Genomic DNA, 16,616 nt, shown 5'->3' on the forward strand with positions numbered 1-16,616 from the left:
CATTTCTCGTCAAAATATCTCATTACACTTAATATAAGACACAACTGCCTAACAAGTACTATTTCAGCCAGATATAGGGACTTGTTTTAATACAATACATCTGGAATATCTTGTTAAATGAAAAAGTCTTGAAAACAAATAGTTTTGAGTCACATATCATATGAAACAAGCTTTTTTTTTTACATTTGAAGAGGTTTTTAAGCTAATTTCAAGATCACTTTTAACTCAAAAGTACTAAATATCACATTTTATTTCAAGAAATCTTGACAAGCCGATTTTCACTAGTTCCATTGGCAGATTTTTTTGCTTATTTCAAGCAAAAACGTCTTGTATTTGTTGTTTTTCTTACTTATTTTTGGAGGGGCATTTGTTCCAGTGCATATTTAACTTTTCTTAGGCTTGGTACATGGCAAATTAAATTTGTTTCTTTATACCGGAACATACGGAAGCCCTAAACGGCCATAGATACCTACATTTTATTCCATCCGTTTTCCCGTGATAATTTTCCTCCGTTTTCTCGTGATAACGACGTAATTTTCCTCCGTTTTCTCGTGATAATGACGTAATTTTCCTCCGTTTTCCCGAGATAACAAGATAATTAATTTGAGATGGTACTGATGGTTTTCGAGGCCACATTTTCTCCCTTGCTTCTCCCAGCTTCATGTCAAAAGACGCGAACTATCCCTTTAACACATTGACTCCCAAGTCACGTAAAACTACGTTTTTTCTGCCCATGCGTTGGCTCCCACATGGTAAAAATACGTTTTTACGTTTTTTTTTATGGAAAAATCTAAGTCTAAGGAGGCGGTCTTATGAACAGGTTAGCTTTGCAACATGCGACACGACGCAAATCCTCTGACCCGGATATGTAAGTATCTAAAGTGCGACAGGCTGAAAGAGCGCACGTTTCACAAAAGCCCCGATATCTCAGTTTGTTGTTGAGTTTGGTGGATACCCGCCTTGGTTTAGCTAAGGATAGCTCGCTAATGGCGGCACCTAGAGACACGCAGTTTTGACCCACAAAGAGTTTAAAGTCTCAGCTTTCAAACGAGCCATAACATGTTTCAGTGGCCCTATCACATAATATGCTGTGACTGTACAAAAAAAGTCAAAAAATGGTTTAGAACGCTGGGATTCTACGACATAATTCTGTAAAAACCGCCGGTATTCAATGTGTTAACATGACTCAACAAGCTGTTGTTGTACCCACTGAGATTACAGAAAAATTACATTTGGTTGTATTGGGTAATTGAGACTTGTCCCCCAGTAGACAGAGCTCTGGACTTATGGGAATCTCTGCTCCAAAGCCAGTTACTCACCACATTTAGAATCTGAGTCCAGAAAGGTCTAATCAAGACACATTCCCACATACAATGAACGAAGGTACCAATTTCCTCACCCGATAGTTTCATCCTGTACAGTCTGGATGGTGTGTAATAGTATTTATGTAAAAGCAGCATATTATTGGAGTTTTATTGAGTTATTTTATTTACACGTAATAGTTTTGGTAGCTGGGAGAACGTTGGCCGAGCATCCATTGGAGCATCCATTGGGTCCCTGCTTACACAGAACATTCTCTCAGCTACAGGAAATAACGCCTAAAGCTCTTGATTAAAATCACATTGAAGTTCTCTTCAACACTCACGTTGCCACAAGCCTGGTTTTCTGTTTACACATTCTTCATCGTGCATGCAAATGTGTCTGCAACGTGTTACGTCAGGATCAACAAGTCCCCACATCTGAGTCGGATGCCGGTTAATGTCAGTGGGGGTTTCTAAATTCAACAGAAACAAAGCGTCAGCTGGCAGCTGGATGCATTTCTCTGAGGTGCAACTGGAGAGAGTTAAAAGTGTGCTTCTGATTCTGAAGACTGGAGCCAGAGTTGGATTGTATTTAATCCGATTTACTTTGGTTTTCTTGGTGAATACACCAGCCAAAGGTTAAAAATAGAAGTCCTCTTGTTGGGACTTACTTTGTGATTTGATTAGCTGTTGCTGAATTCATCCAAAGGATCAGTAATCACAAGCTGCATAGACTTTAACTTTGCAGTTTGTGGACAACATCTCATTACACTGGAAAAAAATCTAACTCTTACCAAGTATATTTGTCTCATTTCTCGTCAAAATATCTCATTACACTTAATATAAGACACAACTGCCTAACAAGTAAATGAAAAAGTCTTGAAAACAAATTGTTTTGAGTCGGATTTCATATGAAACAAGCTGTTTTTTTACATTTGAAGAGGTTTTTAAGCTAATTTCAAGATCACTTTTATCTCAAAAGTCTTAAATATCACATCTTATTTCAAGAAATCTTGACAAGCCGATTTTCACTAGTTCCATTGACAGATTTATTTTGCTTATTTCAAGCAAAAACGTCTTGTATTTGCTGTTTTTTTACTTATTTTTGGAGGGGCATTTTTTCCAGTGTATTATTATTTTCATACACATCCCTATTTACCACCCATACTCAATTTCATTCTTACTGTTCTGCATTTCTAATTTTTATTCTTTTATGTTATTGTTGAGTATTGTACTTTGCGAGTGAAGTTTTACCGGAGTCCAATACCTTGTTTGTTTAGTCAAACCTGGCCATTAAAGCTGATTCTGATTCTGATTCTGATTCTGATTCTGATCCACATCCAGCTCAGATGGAAAAACAAAGGCTTTATGTCGCAGGTTCTGTGAGGACATGGCAGTACAATGAGGCGGTACTGGGCTGTATGTGGTGATAATAGACAGGAGTCCCCGCTGGTATGGACAGGGTTAAGCCTTTGTGTTGACCCTGAGCTTCTGGGACTAAGGCAGCATAGGTCATGTGAATTGTCAGCGTTCATCATCTCATCTGGAGTGAACTTTTTTCCACTTCTGCAACATGCCGACGTTTTCTTGTAGAGTCGGCGATGGGTCTCGCAGCTCAATCCTGGGGGCTTTGCCTTACGTTTCCGAACATTGGGCCTCATGCAAGAACCGTTCGTACGCACAGATTTGTTCTTAAGTCGTGCGTACGAGGGATTTAAGAGAATTTGCGCACTCACCAATCTTTTACGTTTTCTTTCAGGTACGAACAGAATTTACGAGTGATCCAGACCTGTCGTAGGAGTTTCCTAAAGTAGTCCTCTGTTGTTCCAATCAAGTTTGCTTGACTAATGGATTGTCTTTAATTACTCTGAAGCAAACATAAATAAATATATACATTATACCCCATGATGATGCTGACATTATTCTGTTTGACTTAAATTGTGCACTAATTGAAGGTTCATTTGAATCTGTATATAACAAGGTCAATGGGAAGCATAACCAGCGGCTGACTTTCTACTTTTGGATGCCTTAGCACGTCAGGCTCTTGGAAGAGAGCGTGTGTTCCGAGAACGTGTAGATATCCATGTGGAGACAGATGAATGGCTGACATCGCGATTAAGATTGCCAAGGACTCTGTTGCAGCAAATATGCAGCTTGCTAGAGCCACAACTCCAGAGAGAAACACGTTGATCAAACCCAATTCCACCACACGTCCAGGTCTTCACCACCCTTGGGGGACTGCTCTATAGCCCAGAGAAGGCATGCCAGATTTGCACAATATTGCCATGAACGAGGGTCTCCACTTGAACCAGCCCAGGCAGACCAGAAGGTGTGGTGCCAGAAGACCCCCCTCATTAACCGCCCCATCAAAGTGCCATCATGATGAGGCAACAACTGATCGCACGGCTTTAGTTGCAGTCATCGAGCGCCTGCCCAGGGTGAGACGTTTTTTTTTAAGCCATTTTCATATCAAACCATTTCTTCTTTATTTCGGTGACATTACAAACTACAGGTGACACGGAATTAACAGCACTCGTAATAACTTCCCATTTCTTCTCTTAAGCAGGTCCCGTAATTCCACTGCTTACACTGCTAAAAGACAGATTTTCCTTTCTGGATCTCTGAAAGCAGAACTTCAATGTCAGAGCCCGTAAAGTTGTTCTTTTTGCACCTTGATTGTATTTAGAAGTCCTCTTATTGGGACTTACTTTGTAATTTGATTAGCTGCACTGGAAAAAATGCCCCTCCAAAAATAAGTAAAAAAACAACAAATACAAGACGTTTTTGCTTGAAGTAATCAAAAAAATCTGCCAATGGAACTAGTGAAAACTGGCTTGTCAAGATTTCTTGAAATAAGTTTTGATATTTGGGACTTTTGAGTTAAAAGTGATCTTGAAATTAGCTTAAAAACCTCTTCAAATGAAAAAAAAAGCTTGTTTCATGCGAAATCCGACTCAAAACAAGATGTTTTCAAGACAAGCATTTAAATACTACACGAGTGGCATTCATCATTTACGCAGGTCGTTTACACACTTTTTCCCAAGTTAAGAGCGTTTGTTGAATCTGACGTAGCGTGTTCGTATGAGACCTTCGTACGAAAAAAGTGAAGGACATTTAGAATATAAATACAAAAATGTTCTTGCATGAGGCCCAATGGGTAATTCTCCTTGGATATATGGCGGTGAATGAATCTGATCATAGGCACAAAGCGTGTCATACCCCGGTATGATAGGTGGCGCTGTACCCATTCCAACTATTGCTAATAGAGCCACTTCCTGTTCACCTCCAACAACAACCACCAACAACAACAACAAACTCAGGCATTTCTCTCAAAAAAGTGAGAGAAATTTAGAATAAAAATATGAAAATGTCCTTGCATGAGGCCCATTATCTGAGTGTGAAAAGAACATCTTCTCTTCGTAGACTTTAGGAGCTGCTTTTAGTCAGATGAGAGGACCACATACATAGAAGTACCACACCCACCATTCAGCTCTTGGTTTATTTCCGTGTCTCCCCCCAGAGTTGCATGACTTGGAACCGAAGATGGAGATTTACAAATTCCGTGCCAAGATCCAGGCAGCCGTGCCCTTATTATTATGACCAGGGGCTGCTCCTTGTGTGTTTTGGGACAGAAATCAAGCAGAGCGCGGTGACCTTCACCCCAAAAGCTAAACACAGCTCATGGGAGCTGGAGAAATCAGAAGATCTGAGTCACTGGTCATTCTCCCTTCAACACGAGAAAGGGTGAGGCGAGCCGCGCTATCCTTCGGCTTACACGATATTTACAAAATTCACAACAGATTTTCATAAAGGAAATTTTATTTCAAAGCACAAGCACACGCACAACTTACATTTTATTATTCTTGTATGTAAATACTGCAGCTGGAATGACCTTAAAAATAAACCTCCTTACAGTTAAATGGGCAAAATAAAGCGGTTATGACTTATTAATGCTGTAGAGTTACCTCGTGTGTTATCAGAGCCAGTGGGCTGTTTCAATGCTGTTTTTATTCAGGTGAAAATGTCCAAATAATCAGTTAGGATGTATGTGGTGGTTACACAAATGTTATCGAAGTAAAAAAAAAAAGCTGCACACCTTTATACAAAAGTTTTTAAAAAGTTGAAGTATGATATAAGAGTCTTAAGCTTAGAAACGCATCGTATTTCACACGGTCCCTAAAACGACTTCAGTGGTAGGAATAACGATCAAGCAGATTTCTGATCAAAGTGCTTTCTGACAGGCTGGAGTCAGATTGGAGGCAGAAATAATGTCACTGGCTTGGTTAAACGGTGATTAACTGTAAAAAAATATAGTTTTTTTATGCATCTGCGCAGATTTTTGGGGGGGTGATTATTGTAAATGAGGGATTTCAGTTTATTTTGGAATAAATTGGTGGATTTATGTTGAAAGGAAAATGTGTAATGCATGTTCAAAAAGTAAAAAAAGGTCCGAATACAACATTTTAGACATCTTTACGGAGACATAAACCCGTTTGACTGATCTCAATCTAATAAATTTGATCTAGAGATGAACCCAGAAGTCGTCCCTTCAGATAAAAAAAAAGGCTGCCTGTTCTTTTCCTGATATGTACTTTGAATAAAACATCTGTTTCTCTGCGTGTTTGAATGAAAACACCATCTCTGCACTTCTTAACTCAGCCGGTGAGATAATTCCCTGTCAACTCTATTGACACACACTGTACAGTCGCATCACAACAGACGTTTGAGGCACGGATGTTCGGCACATCGTGAGGTCAGTAACTCGAATGCATGCGGTGGTACTGAAAGGCTGGTGGAGGTACATCCTTTGTCCTGCTGAGTCCCATATGGCTGCTTTAAGTCTGGCAAATACTGAGAATGTTCTATTCAGGTCTACCATGAGCTCATCTGCGCTCACTCGTCAAGAAAGTTCACCCGATATGTGAGCTGGTTGCCATTGTCCCAGGCGTACAGGAGCTTCTCCTTGGGGTTGTAGTCAATCTGGGTGGTGTAGGAGTACTCGTTGATGAAAGGCAAGCGTGGGATTGCCTCGGTGTTGGTGTGAGTGTCGTAAGCGTAGTTCACCTCTCCGTCTTTCTGGTTGTACACGTCGACCGCGTACAAGACGCCGCAGATGATGAAGCAGTTTCCGTAGGAGTTCCGCTTGAGGCCCGTTCTGTAGGTGGTGTCTTTTTTCAGGGACAGGTCTCCGGGATCCAGCTTGCTGATGATGATCACCTCCTGCTGGTTGTAATCGTAGTCCATGGAGGGGTAGATCACCCACAGGCCGCTTTCGTCCACTGCGAAGTCGATGTCCGAGTGGCCCCTCCACTTCCAGGGAGTGGTGTCCTCGTACACCACGTCGTGCAGCAGCGTCCAGGCCGCCACGTACCGCATCCTCAGGTCGTACTTGATGATGTTCTTCGTGAACGCTCTGTTGTAGTAAAAAGCTCCGTTGTAAACCACGTGGCCCGTGCCGATCCAGTTGTAGGGCAGTTTGAAAAGGTTACTCCAACGCCCTGGAACAAAACAAGGATATCATGTTAGCTCAGTGCTTCTCAAAGAGTGGGGCGCGACAAACGGGAGGAAATTTTCAATTTTATGCCTATCTTAAAGGGATAGTTCGCCTCTTTTGACATGAATCTGTATGACATCCCATATTAGCAACATCATTTATGAACATTTTCTTACCCCCTGCTGTGTCCTGTGAGCCAAGTTCCAGCCTCGTTTTGGTGTTGACAAAAGTAGTCCCGGCTAGTTGGCTGGGGCTTAAAAAATAAAGCGTTTTGCTTCTCAAAACAATATGCGTTCAACAGAGTAATACATTTGTATCACAAAATCATTCTCCAGGAAAAAGTCAGACCTCACAATCGCTTGGCCCTATTTTCTCTCCCTTCATATCACTGCCTGCTGCCGCCTGCCGACAACCGCGCCTGTTACGGTGTTTGCTGCTCGGTCTGCACGGTCTGCACAGCAGGCAGTGATACGAAGGGAGAGAAAATAGAGCCAAGCGATTGTGAGGTCTGACTTTTTCCTGGAGAACGATTTTGTGACGCAAATGTATTACTCTTTTGAACGCATATTGTTTTGAGAAGCAAGACGCTTTATTTTTTAAACCCCAGCCAACTAGCCGGACTACCTTCATCAACACCAAAACGAGGCTGGAACTCTGCTCACAGGACGCAGCAGGGGGTAAAAAAATGTTCATAAATGATGTTGCTGATATGGGATGTCATATAGCTTCATGTCAAAAGAGGTGAACTATCCCTTTAAATGCTTTTCTTTATTGACAATAAAGATAATTCACTAAACAAAGCACCCACGCACAAACAAAGTAATAATGAATAGCTACAATTATGAGAGAGCATTGGGAGACCTGGAACTAAAGTGCTAAAACAATGATTGACATCGGGTTGTTAATTGCAGCGGGACAACAAGGTAGCGTAACTGTGAGCAATATGGATAAATTTGTGACTCGGACCACAAAATAGCCAGCACCATCACAAACACAGAAGACACAGGGGCCAAGTCAACCAAAAACCGAACCGAAAAGAAAATATGATGAAAGCTATCTTGGTCTAGGATTCACGGTTGCAATGGTCGGTGCAAAGGAGAGACCGATGTGTGCTCAGTGTCTGAAGCCGTTAGCAGACAGCATGAGGCCGAACAAATAAAGGAGCCCGCAACCACGTTTTGAGAAGTTGTGCAGTGCAAAACAGGCTCATTGCAGCCACCAATGCAGGGATAAATTTGAGTTTTTTTTGTTTTTTGCACAGATTGCAAATGAAACACTTTTATGTTCTCCTTTTGAACTTTGTGTTATTTGATGTTATTGATTTTGATCCACTATAAAATATTATGTTACTTGGTGTTAGTTCAATAAAGTTGAAATGTAATTTGTCAATATTTTTGTTGGGGCGACAGGGGCAGGTGGGGCTTGGAAATCCCCACTTGTTCAAAGTGGGGAATGACCAAAAAAGTTTGAGAACCACTGAGTTAGCTGCTGCTTCTGCTTACTTTGTGCAAACCAGAGTTAAATAATCAAATCCGTCCTTATTTGCCAAACATAGCGCCTCTAATGCAATCTAGGAATCTAGGTTCTGTGAGGCGCCAGTTCTGGTAATGTGGACGTCATCGCCAGTGACGTCTAGACCGAGATCCAAGAAAAGCCAGACTGCATTCTGAGAATTTTTCCTCCCAACTGCAGGAACCGTGTTGGGGAAATAATACAAGCCAACACCTCTTCATTCAAAATGAAAGCGTAGGTGTGTCCGGATCGTTTAATGATGAGGCACATGGTTGATATTACATTGTGTCACTCTTAAAGAGGGACTTCACTGGGAGACTTTTTGATTCACTTTCATGTTTCTGGGCTTAACTTGAAATACAAATTACTGGGATTGTGTTTCATATAGTGCCTAATCTTTTCTGCACGGGGACGCATTCTTTGCACTTAAGATTTATTTCCCAGGGTGATAAACCAGAAGAGGAACTCTGGATTTGTTTCGCTGCTTCTCGTGCTTTATATATTTAAACACCCCCCAGTTATTTCACTGTTGGTCAAAACTGCCAAGTTGAATTAGTAAAGAAGTTGTATGCACCTTCTGAACCACAGTAACAAGAAAACTGTGTTGATGAGGTTCTTATTTTGGCAAGTTATCTTCAGAGGTGGGTAGTAACGAGTTACATTTACTTGAGTAAATTTTTGAAAAAATTATACTTCTAGGAGTAGTTTTAAATACTTTTTACTTTTACTTGAGTAGATGTGTGCAGCAGAAACTGTCCTCTTACTCCGCTACATTAGGCTACAATGAGCTGGTTACTTTTCTTCTTACCTCTTTGGTATTCTACGCCTCATTATTTTTATCCCCCCGCGTACGCCTCATTTTAATGTTTTATTCTGACAGAGAGAGAGACTTCCGCCAAAGGCTCTACCACCTGACTGTGTTCCACCAATCAGACGCAGCCGTGCAGTCTGGTCACGTGACCGTACTCAATCTCAGCGGCGGGACGGGTTAGCTTTAGCATTAGCAGTCGTAGCAAACAAAGAAAGAAACAGATGAAAAATGTCAGAACCAACGGTGGGAAATGAAGACGCAGACGAGGCCTCATACTGAAAGCATGTTTACCTTATAAAGAGTGAGAAACAGCAGCTACATTATGTGTCTTCTGTGGCAACCAAAACAAACGCACATTTCAGCAGAAACTCAACATCTAACTTGAGGAAACATGTAGCGCTAAGTTTCCTAAACTCGTTTTTTCCCCCATGGATAGGTGAATGTTTGTTTTTTAGGTTCCATATGGGTTACATATGCTTTAAACATTTATTTTATTTTATATTGAAGTATTTGAATTTACCTGGATTATTTTAATTTAAGCTATTTTGTAATTAATTCATTAATTTTAATTTATTTTATCAATTGGATGAACTCTAATTGGCCTAAAGATGATTATTTAGTATTTTTGTCTGTCTGATTGAATGCTTGTGTTAACAAATAAATCAGACGTTACTCAACAGTTACTCAGTACTTGAGTAGTTTTTTCACCGAGCACTTTTTTACTCTTACTCAAGGAATTATTTGGATGACTACTTTTTACTTTTACTTGAGTCACATTATTCTGAAGTAACAGTACTTTTACTTGAGTACAATTTTTGGCTGCTCTACCCACCTCTGATAATAAGCAACCTGCACAAGACGTTTTTAAGCTAATCGAACTGAAAGATTTCTCTCACTGTCCTTCTGACACTTTGGCTTCAAATCTTAAAGACGAAGTGGAATTCCACAAGCTAAAGATTTGTTTCGACTTGTTGACATCCAAAGATTTTTCAAAGCAGGACACAATGTTTGTTTATTTTGTTAAGAAGCCCGTTAAGTGCCAGAAGCTGTTCTGATTCACGTCGACAGCATCATCAACGCAGCACTGAATGCTGTCAAAATGCTCAGGTCTGAAACAGTTAAAGCCGGATGTGTGCGTGTGCTATGCAGTAAACAGGACACCGTGTCGTCAGTCGGTCATTAGTTAATAATTAGTTAACTATCCAGTCAATAGTTAATCATTTTAACCAACACCAACAGACGTGTGCACATCAGTCCTGTTCTTAACTCCCTCCATTGGCTTCCTGTCCTTTACAGAACTGATTTTAAACTTTCAATGTGTGTTTTTAAAGCTCTTAACGGCCTCGCCCCGTCGTATTTATCTGAGCTTTTAACAGTCCTAGTAGAGCTCTGAGGTCAGCAGATCAGTTTCTGCTGGAAGTGCCCAGGTCAGAATACAAACCCTGGGGTGAGCGAGCCTTTTCCCAAAGCTGCCCCCAGGCTCTGGAATAAGCCCCCCGTCCAGCTGCGTCTTATTTCTGACCTGGGCCTCTTCACATCCAGGCTAAAAACCTACTTATTTAGGATGGCTTTAATACCCAGTAGCATGATGACACTTTTATCTTATTTTATCTTATTTGATTTTGTTGTATTTTATTGCTTTCACTGTTCTTTTATTGTTTTTATTTGTTTTTACTTATTCTTCTCTTTATTTATTACCTGCTGTAAAGCACTTTGGTACACCGTAAGGATTGTCTGTAAAGGGCTGGATAAATAAAGTACATTTACATTAGGACACTGAAAAATATAGCAGAGCAACAGATGCATTAAGCCATATTTACTATGAATTGGATACACGGAGCCGCTCTTGTTAGGCTGGTGTTTTTATAATGCCAGACTGTGTGCACACTGGCTTAACATGACAGGGATACAGTTTGTTCAGGAGTTCACTCTTGGAAAAACACACTTTGTACTTTAGGTGTCATTTTCTAATCACATCCTATCTCCTATCCTAACTCTCCAACCTCAGGAAGTCTGATGCAGATAACAATAACGACCGAGGGCCAGTGAAAAACATTGTGCAGTGGAACCCCCCCCCCTCCACTCCCAAAAACACTCCAGGCTTACGCCTAAAGCCGGCCCCCTACTCTTAACTCCCCTCCGCTGTGCTCAGTTCAAAGGAAAGGCCAAAGCACATGTCAAGGAACAGCGGGAGTCGCTGCCACTCACCGAGATCCCAAGTCATCCGCACACAGCTGCATGCTCGCGGCGCCGCGGGACGCCTTACATGTAAATGCATTTAGAAAGCCCGTTGTCCAAACACATCAAGATCAACACGCCAAGTCCAACAAGCTCAGATCATCTTCGCTCTCTTAGAAAAATGTGTAATCCTATTCCTCAGCTGACTGGGACGTGGCGGCGGTGGACTTTTCCTTCCCCGCCGAAGCCGTGAAACCACTCTCAGAGCTCGTTGGACGTTCGCCACGCATCGATATCGAGCAAAGTTTTTATTGAAAACACAGCTATACGTTTAAAAAGGGGTAGAAAAATGTGTTTTGGAAGGAAGTTAAGATGATCGGATAAAGATAAGACCTGCTTTACAAGCAGATAAACCACCCAAAGAAGCAGTATTTAATGTAAAAGTGGTTCAACAGGTTTGCAAATTGGAGTCGATTCCACCGTGTTTTCGGTGGTTCATCTTCCCAGATAAAGGATGAAGGATGGGAAAAGGACTGAAGAGCAAATATTCCACGGCTTAGTGTCGTTCTCAGTAGATCAGATGTGGTTACATCTGGTTTTGCTTTGCTACATGTACATTAATGTGCTTTAGTTTTACAGTGCACGGTGATAGAAGCACTAAAGACACTTTAGTAAGGAAGCAAAACCAGATTTTATTCTGGTTTCTGTAAGGTTTCTGTAAGGTTTCTAACTACCTCTCGTACCTTTTTATACAAATTTACAAGCTCATTGTGTTCTTTTATCTACACGCGTTGGTTTATATCTTTTAATCTTGAACATACAGTTCCTTTCTGCGGCCCCCCCCCCCTTTTGTCTTCTGGATTGTGACTGATTTTATTAAGATTTGTGAAACGATGACGTAGAAAATGGAAACTTTATGTATTTATGTGGCCAGTTGATGAACGGCTGTTATACGTCCGCCCCGTCTCCCAGCTTCCGCTGAAAAGTTCCAGTTGCCAAAATGCCCGAGGTTGAGGTAACCTGCGCATGTGATGGAACAGGGTTGGACCGCTGTGGCTGGCTCTAGAACAGCTTTTTGAAGCCTAAAGCATCCAAATAAGTTGTCATCACGCTCTGCAAATAAATCTGCATGGTCATAAAAGATTTGTTTCCTCTGTGGGGCACAAGCTACAGTATCTTGCAGCAACTGCCATTAAATCTGCCAATTTGTGAGCAGGCCTGGAGTGAAGAAAGGCCTCATTTGGTGTATAAAAAGGGTGGAACCACTAATTAATGGTGCGGTTTCCAATTATTTTAATGTAAGTTATAGTGTTGGTGCGCTTAATTAAATTCTTATGTAACAAAAGGCTTCGTAAATTACCAAAAGTTATTCTATAAACAACAAATATATCTAACAAATATGTCACAGTAATTTTAGTTTTAGTTTTAATAGAATAGAATAGAAAAATACTTTATTCATCCCCCAATGGGGGAAATTCAAATTAGTCCAGTAGCTCAAAAAATTATTAATATTTACAATGATTGTATATTAACAACAACAATAATAATATCAATTCTAATAAAAATACTACTACTAACCAATAATAATAATAATAAATGACTAAATACATAAATAAATAATAATAATAAAAAACTATCAATCAATTTAATTAAATTATTAATTTATATTAATAATTGTATTATTAATATTGTAATTAATTGTAATCCCTTGTATTTAATTTACTTTAATTAAAAATTAATGAAGATAACATTAACTCTTAGACATGTGTGAAATATCCTCCTCGATTGGTTAATTTTCCCTCCCGGACTGAGCTTCAAACTTAAATACAGAGACAGTGCAGAACAAATGGTGCTCTGCTTCACGTCCCTGTAAAAAGACTCGACTCACCTTGCCTGAAGTTGTCCACGTTGCGGAACTCCACCAGATTGTTGCCGTAGTAATAATTGGTGACGTAGATCTTGGAGTCTTTAGCCAGAGGATCCTTCATCCAGGCGCCTTCATTGCGCCCGTAACTGTGCTGCTTCTCTGGCCGGTCAACGGATCCCAGAGTCCCTTCGCAGTTGAGGATCTTTCCTGGAAGCAACAAGCAGAACAAGCAGAACGTTGAACCTGTGGGCCTGGGAAAAAGTGACCGGTTTAAACCAACCACTTCCTCACAGCTTCACGCACCTGCTCTGTGGAGACTGGGGCGACTGTTGTTGTTCGAGTTGTCCAGCATCAGCACAATCGTTGGAGCTGGTCTTTCCAGTCCCGGCGTGCTCTGGGTTCGGGTAGTAGTGGGTGCAGCAGTGGTGGAAGTGGTGGTGCTGGTGGTCGTGGCTGTGGTAGTAGTAGCAGCGTTATTAGCAGCGTTATTAGCAGCGTGTGCCGCAGTGGCGCCGATGGGCTCGGTGACGGCAGCTTCCACGGTCTCCAGAATGGTTTCAGCCTCTCCGTCCTCAGACTGGTTTTCTGTGACATGGTGGACTGTGTATGTTTTAGCAGAGTGGTCTGAGAGGGAGGACAGGAAGTGGGGGGTCAGCACCAGAGATAAAACAAGTAAAAGTCTTTTTCTAAACAAAGCTGAAGACCGAGCAAGGGCAGAACAGAGTGACATCGTCGACTTTTTACAGCTGCAGATTCTTGTTACTGATGGTTACTTTAGGGCAGAGGGATGCGTGTCCTTACTTACTGTATTTAAACTGTGAAACATTGCATCACACTACATGTTGTTCTCGGAGGTCACAGACACAAGATGGTAAACACTGACCTACAATTTCCTTTTTCCTTTTCAACTTCACCATTTCACTTTCTTTGGCTTCAAGCTTGTTGTAATGGTGTAAAATGGGAAAGCTACTTTTCAGGATGTTATTTCAGCTGTGACTATTGCTTTGAATGGATGAGTTCTGTATGGTTGTTAATCTATCTATCTATCTATCTATCTATCTATCTATCTATCTATCTATCTATCTATCTATCTATCTATCTATCCAACCATTCATCCATCCATCCATCCATCCATCCATCCATTTATCCATCTATCTATCCATCCATCCATCCATCCATCCATCCATCCATCCATCCATCCATCCATCCATGCATCCAACCATCCATCTACTCATCCATCTATTCATCTATTCATCCATCTATTCATCTATTCATCCATCCATCCATCCATCTCTCCATCCACCCATCCATCCATCTACCCACGCGCTGGCGCTGCTCTCAGGATGGGGATCTTCTTTTCTGCCGTACAGATGTTTGGGGAAATTACAGCGATGCTACATAAGCAGAGTTTCTTCCTGACACACATACTGTGAACACATGGAGCTGATGACAGCAAGAGGAAGTTATTTTCAGAGATGATTCTAAACTATCAACTAAATTTAGATGTAACACAGTTAATAATAATCTTGGTCCGCACCCCAGCTGGGAGGTTTGAGACAAACAACCATCCACACACAGTTAACTTAGAATCACCAATTAACCTAACATTCATGTCTCTGTGCTTATGTGTCTATATTTTATTTACTATCTATGGATTCAAAACAAGTTCTCGGAGCAGAAGGGACAACAAATCGGTTCCATCTATTTTTATCCAGCTGGTTATATGAAAGAGGACGGATGGGACGTCCATCTGTGCTCAGTAGAGCAGACGGTGTGCACATTGTGCATCTTTTATTACTTTACTCCAACACAGATCAAAGACCCTCAAATAAATGTTTGTCCTGAGATGAAGTGGTGAAAGTCATTTATAAAGAGCTGTGTTTTTAAATCTTTTATTTCTGTTTTCTAGTCGCATGATTATGTTTCATCTTAGAATGATGCAACATGCCAGCTTTCTCATTGGCTTCATCCAAGCTGTTAAATGATTAAAAATGCATTAAAGAGGAACACGACCAGCACAGGAAGTGTTTTTAAAGCTTTCCCTCGAGCTGGAAGCCATCGTTTTTGTGATTAAGTGAAAGGAACTTGGATTTTTTGGAATATCCAGCTTTATAATTGATTTATGTACGAAGACATCGCTGCTGGAAGGAGCTGAAGGATATCCTTTTTGTTCGTTTACTTTGTGCAGACTCGAGCCTCCATGTCATAAAAATGCTCTGAGGGAAACGCAGCCTTGTGATGATGCTTTTGTCTTCTTTATTTTCAACATTGCAGATAAAGAATTTCCTGTTTGGCCAGCTCAGGTTTGACAGCTCAGGTTTTGTGCTCCCTATCCTGAACTGTTCTAGCCTTTGAGCAAGGTTATGTATTACAAGTAGGGATGTCCCGATCCGATCACGTGGTTTCAGACTCGATCGGTATCTGACGTTACATCCTGATCCTGTAATTCATGTAATTAACTGGGTTATGTGAAAAATGTAAAAAAAATCTGTGCAGCCATCTACGTGAATGTGTTTACGTCACGTGACTTCGGTTGATTGACGGGTGAACGGACGGCGTTAATGGGAAAAGCAAAGGTAATAATGTGGAGTCATCAGGGATCATCATCATGGTGAAAGACCAAAGAAGCCATCAGGTGCCCAGTTTAGAAAGAGAAGAAGAGAAGAAACGGACAAAAGATAAAGGGATGCAGATTTCTATCAGTGACGTAGGCTATAGGCTATCTGTTAGCCTCTTGCTAATATGTTGCTATTAGCCACGACTGTATTTGGGGGTCCTAGCAGCGAAGCTGCAGGAACCCATTGTGTTAGTAGCTTTTCTTATTATTCTTCTACTTTCCGCTGCAATTGAAGTCTATGGCAGCCCCATGAACGCTATGGTAAAAAGTTGTGAAATTTGGCACACGTAATCAGCCAAGTGCCAAAGCCAAAGTCAAGAATTTTCATGCCCCAAGACCTTACTCTCTAGCGCCACCAACACGTCAAAGTTCAAAGTGCATTCAGCCTAATAACTTTGGACTACTTGGTCCACATTTCACACGTGAGGCATCGTTGGAATCCTTGGATCATGACGAGTCCAACGCACCCTATGACGTCAATTTGCGTATACTTAGATTTTCCGCCATTTTGAATTTGATCAAAAAGCTTAAAAAAGCATTTCAGGCCACGCAGATTGTTATTTCAAATCCGTTTAACCGTGGCAGCCAATCAAACTCTACGCCGACACGCAAACGGGACATTTGCCCGTATCTCTACGATGCATTGATGTATTGATGCACCAAACTTGGTGCATGGACTCACGGCCCCTTCCTGAGCAGCCCAAACCTTGCCTATTGGGCCATTCTGCTAGGACCCCCACATTGCTGCTTGCAGCTATATTTGATTTTTAGTTTTGCTGAACTAGAATTAGAATTGAGGCATCATGTCATGCAGCTAATTTCACCCAAAGGCAACC

The 16,616-nt window shown here is 41.1% G+C and overlaps 1 protein-coding gene across 1 annotated transcript in view; it reads right to left on the reverse strand.

Annotated features, from left to right (window-relative positions):
• Positions 1 to 5,102: 5,102 nt before the first annotated feature.
• The window catches only part of olfml2a (olfactomedin-like 2A), a 35,768-nt gene continuing 24,254 nt past the window's right edge, over positions 5,103 to 16,616 (reverse strand). Inside the window, exons 6-8 of the mRNA XM_075467145.1 lie at positions 13,467 to 13,787; positions 13,185 to 13,370; positions 5,103 to 6,799 (exon numbers count right to left, since the gene is read on the reverse strand). Of these exons, the coding sequence (XP_075323260.1) occupies positions 6,195 to 6,799; positions 13,185 to 13,370; positions 13,467 to 13,787 (1,112 nt within the window). The 3' untranslated portion in view covers positions 5,103 to 6,194. The remainder of the gene's footprint in view (positions 6,800 to 13,184; positions 13,371 to 13,466; positions 13,788 to 16,616) is intronic.

This window comes from Odontesthes bonariensis, chromosome 6 (assembly GCF_027942865.1).
Source record: "Odontesthes bonariensis isolate fOdoBon6 chromosome 6, fOdoBon6.hap1, whole genome shotgun sequence".
Lineage (NCBI taxonomy): Eukaryota > Metazoa > Chordata > Actinopteri > Atheriniformes > Atherinopsidae > Odontesthes > Odontesthes bonariensis.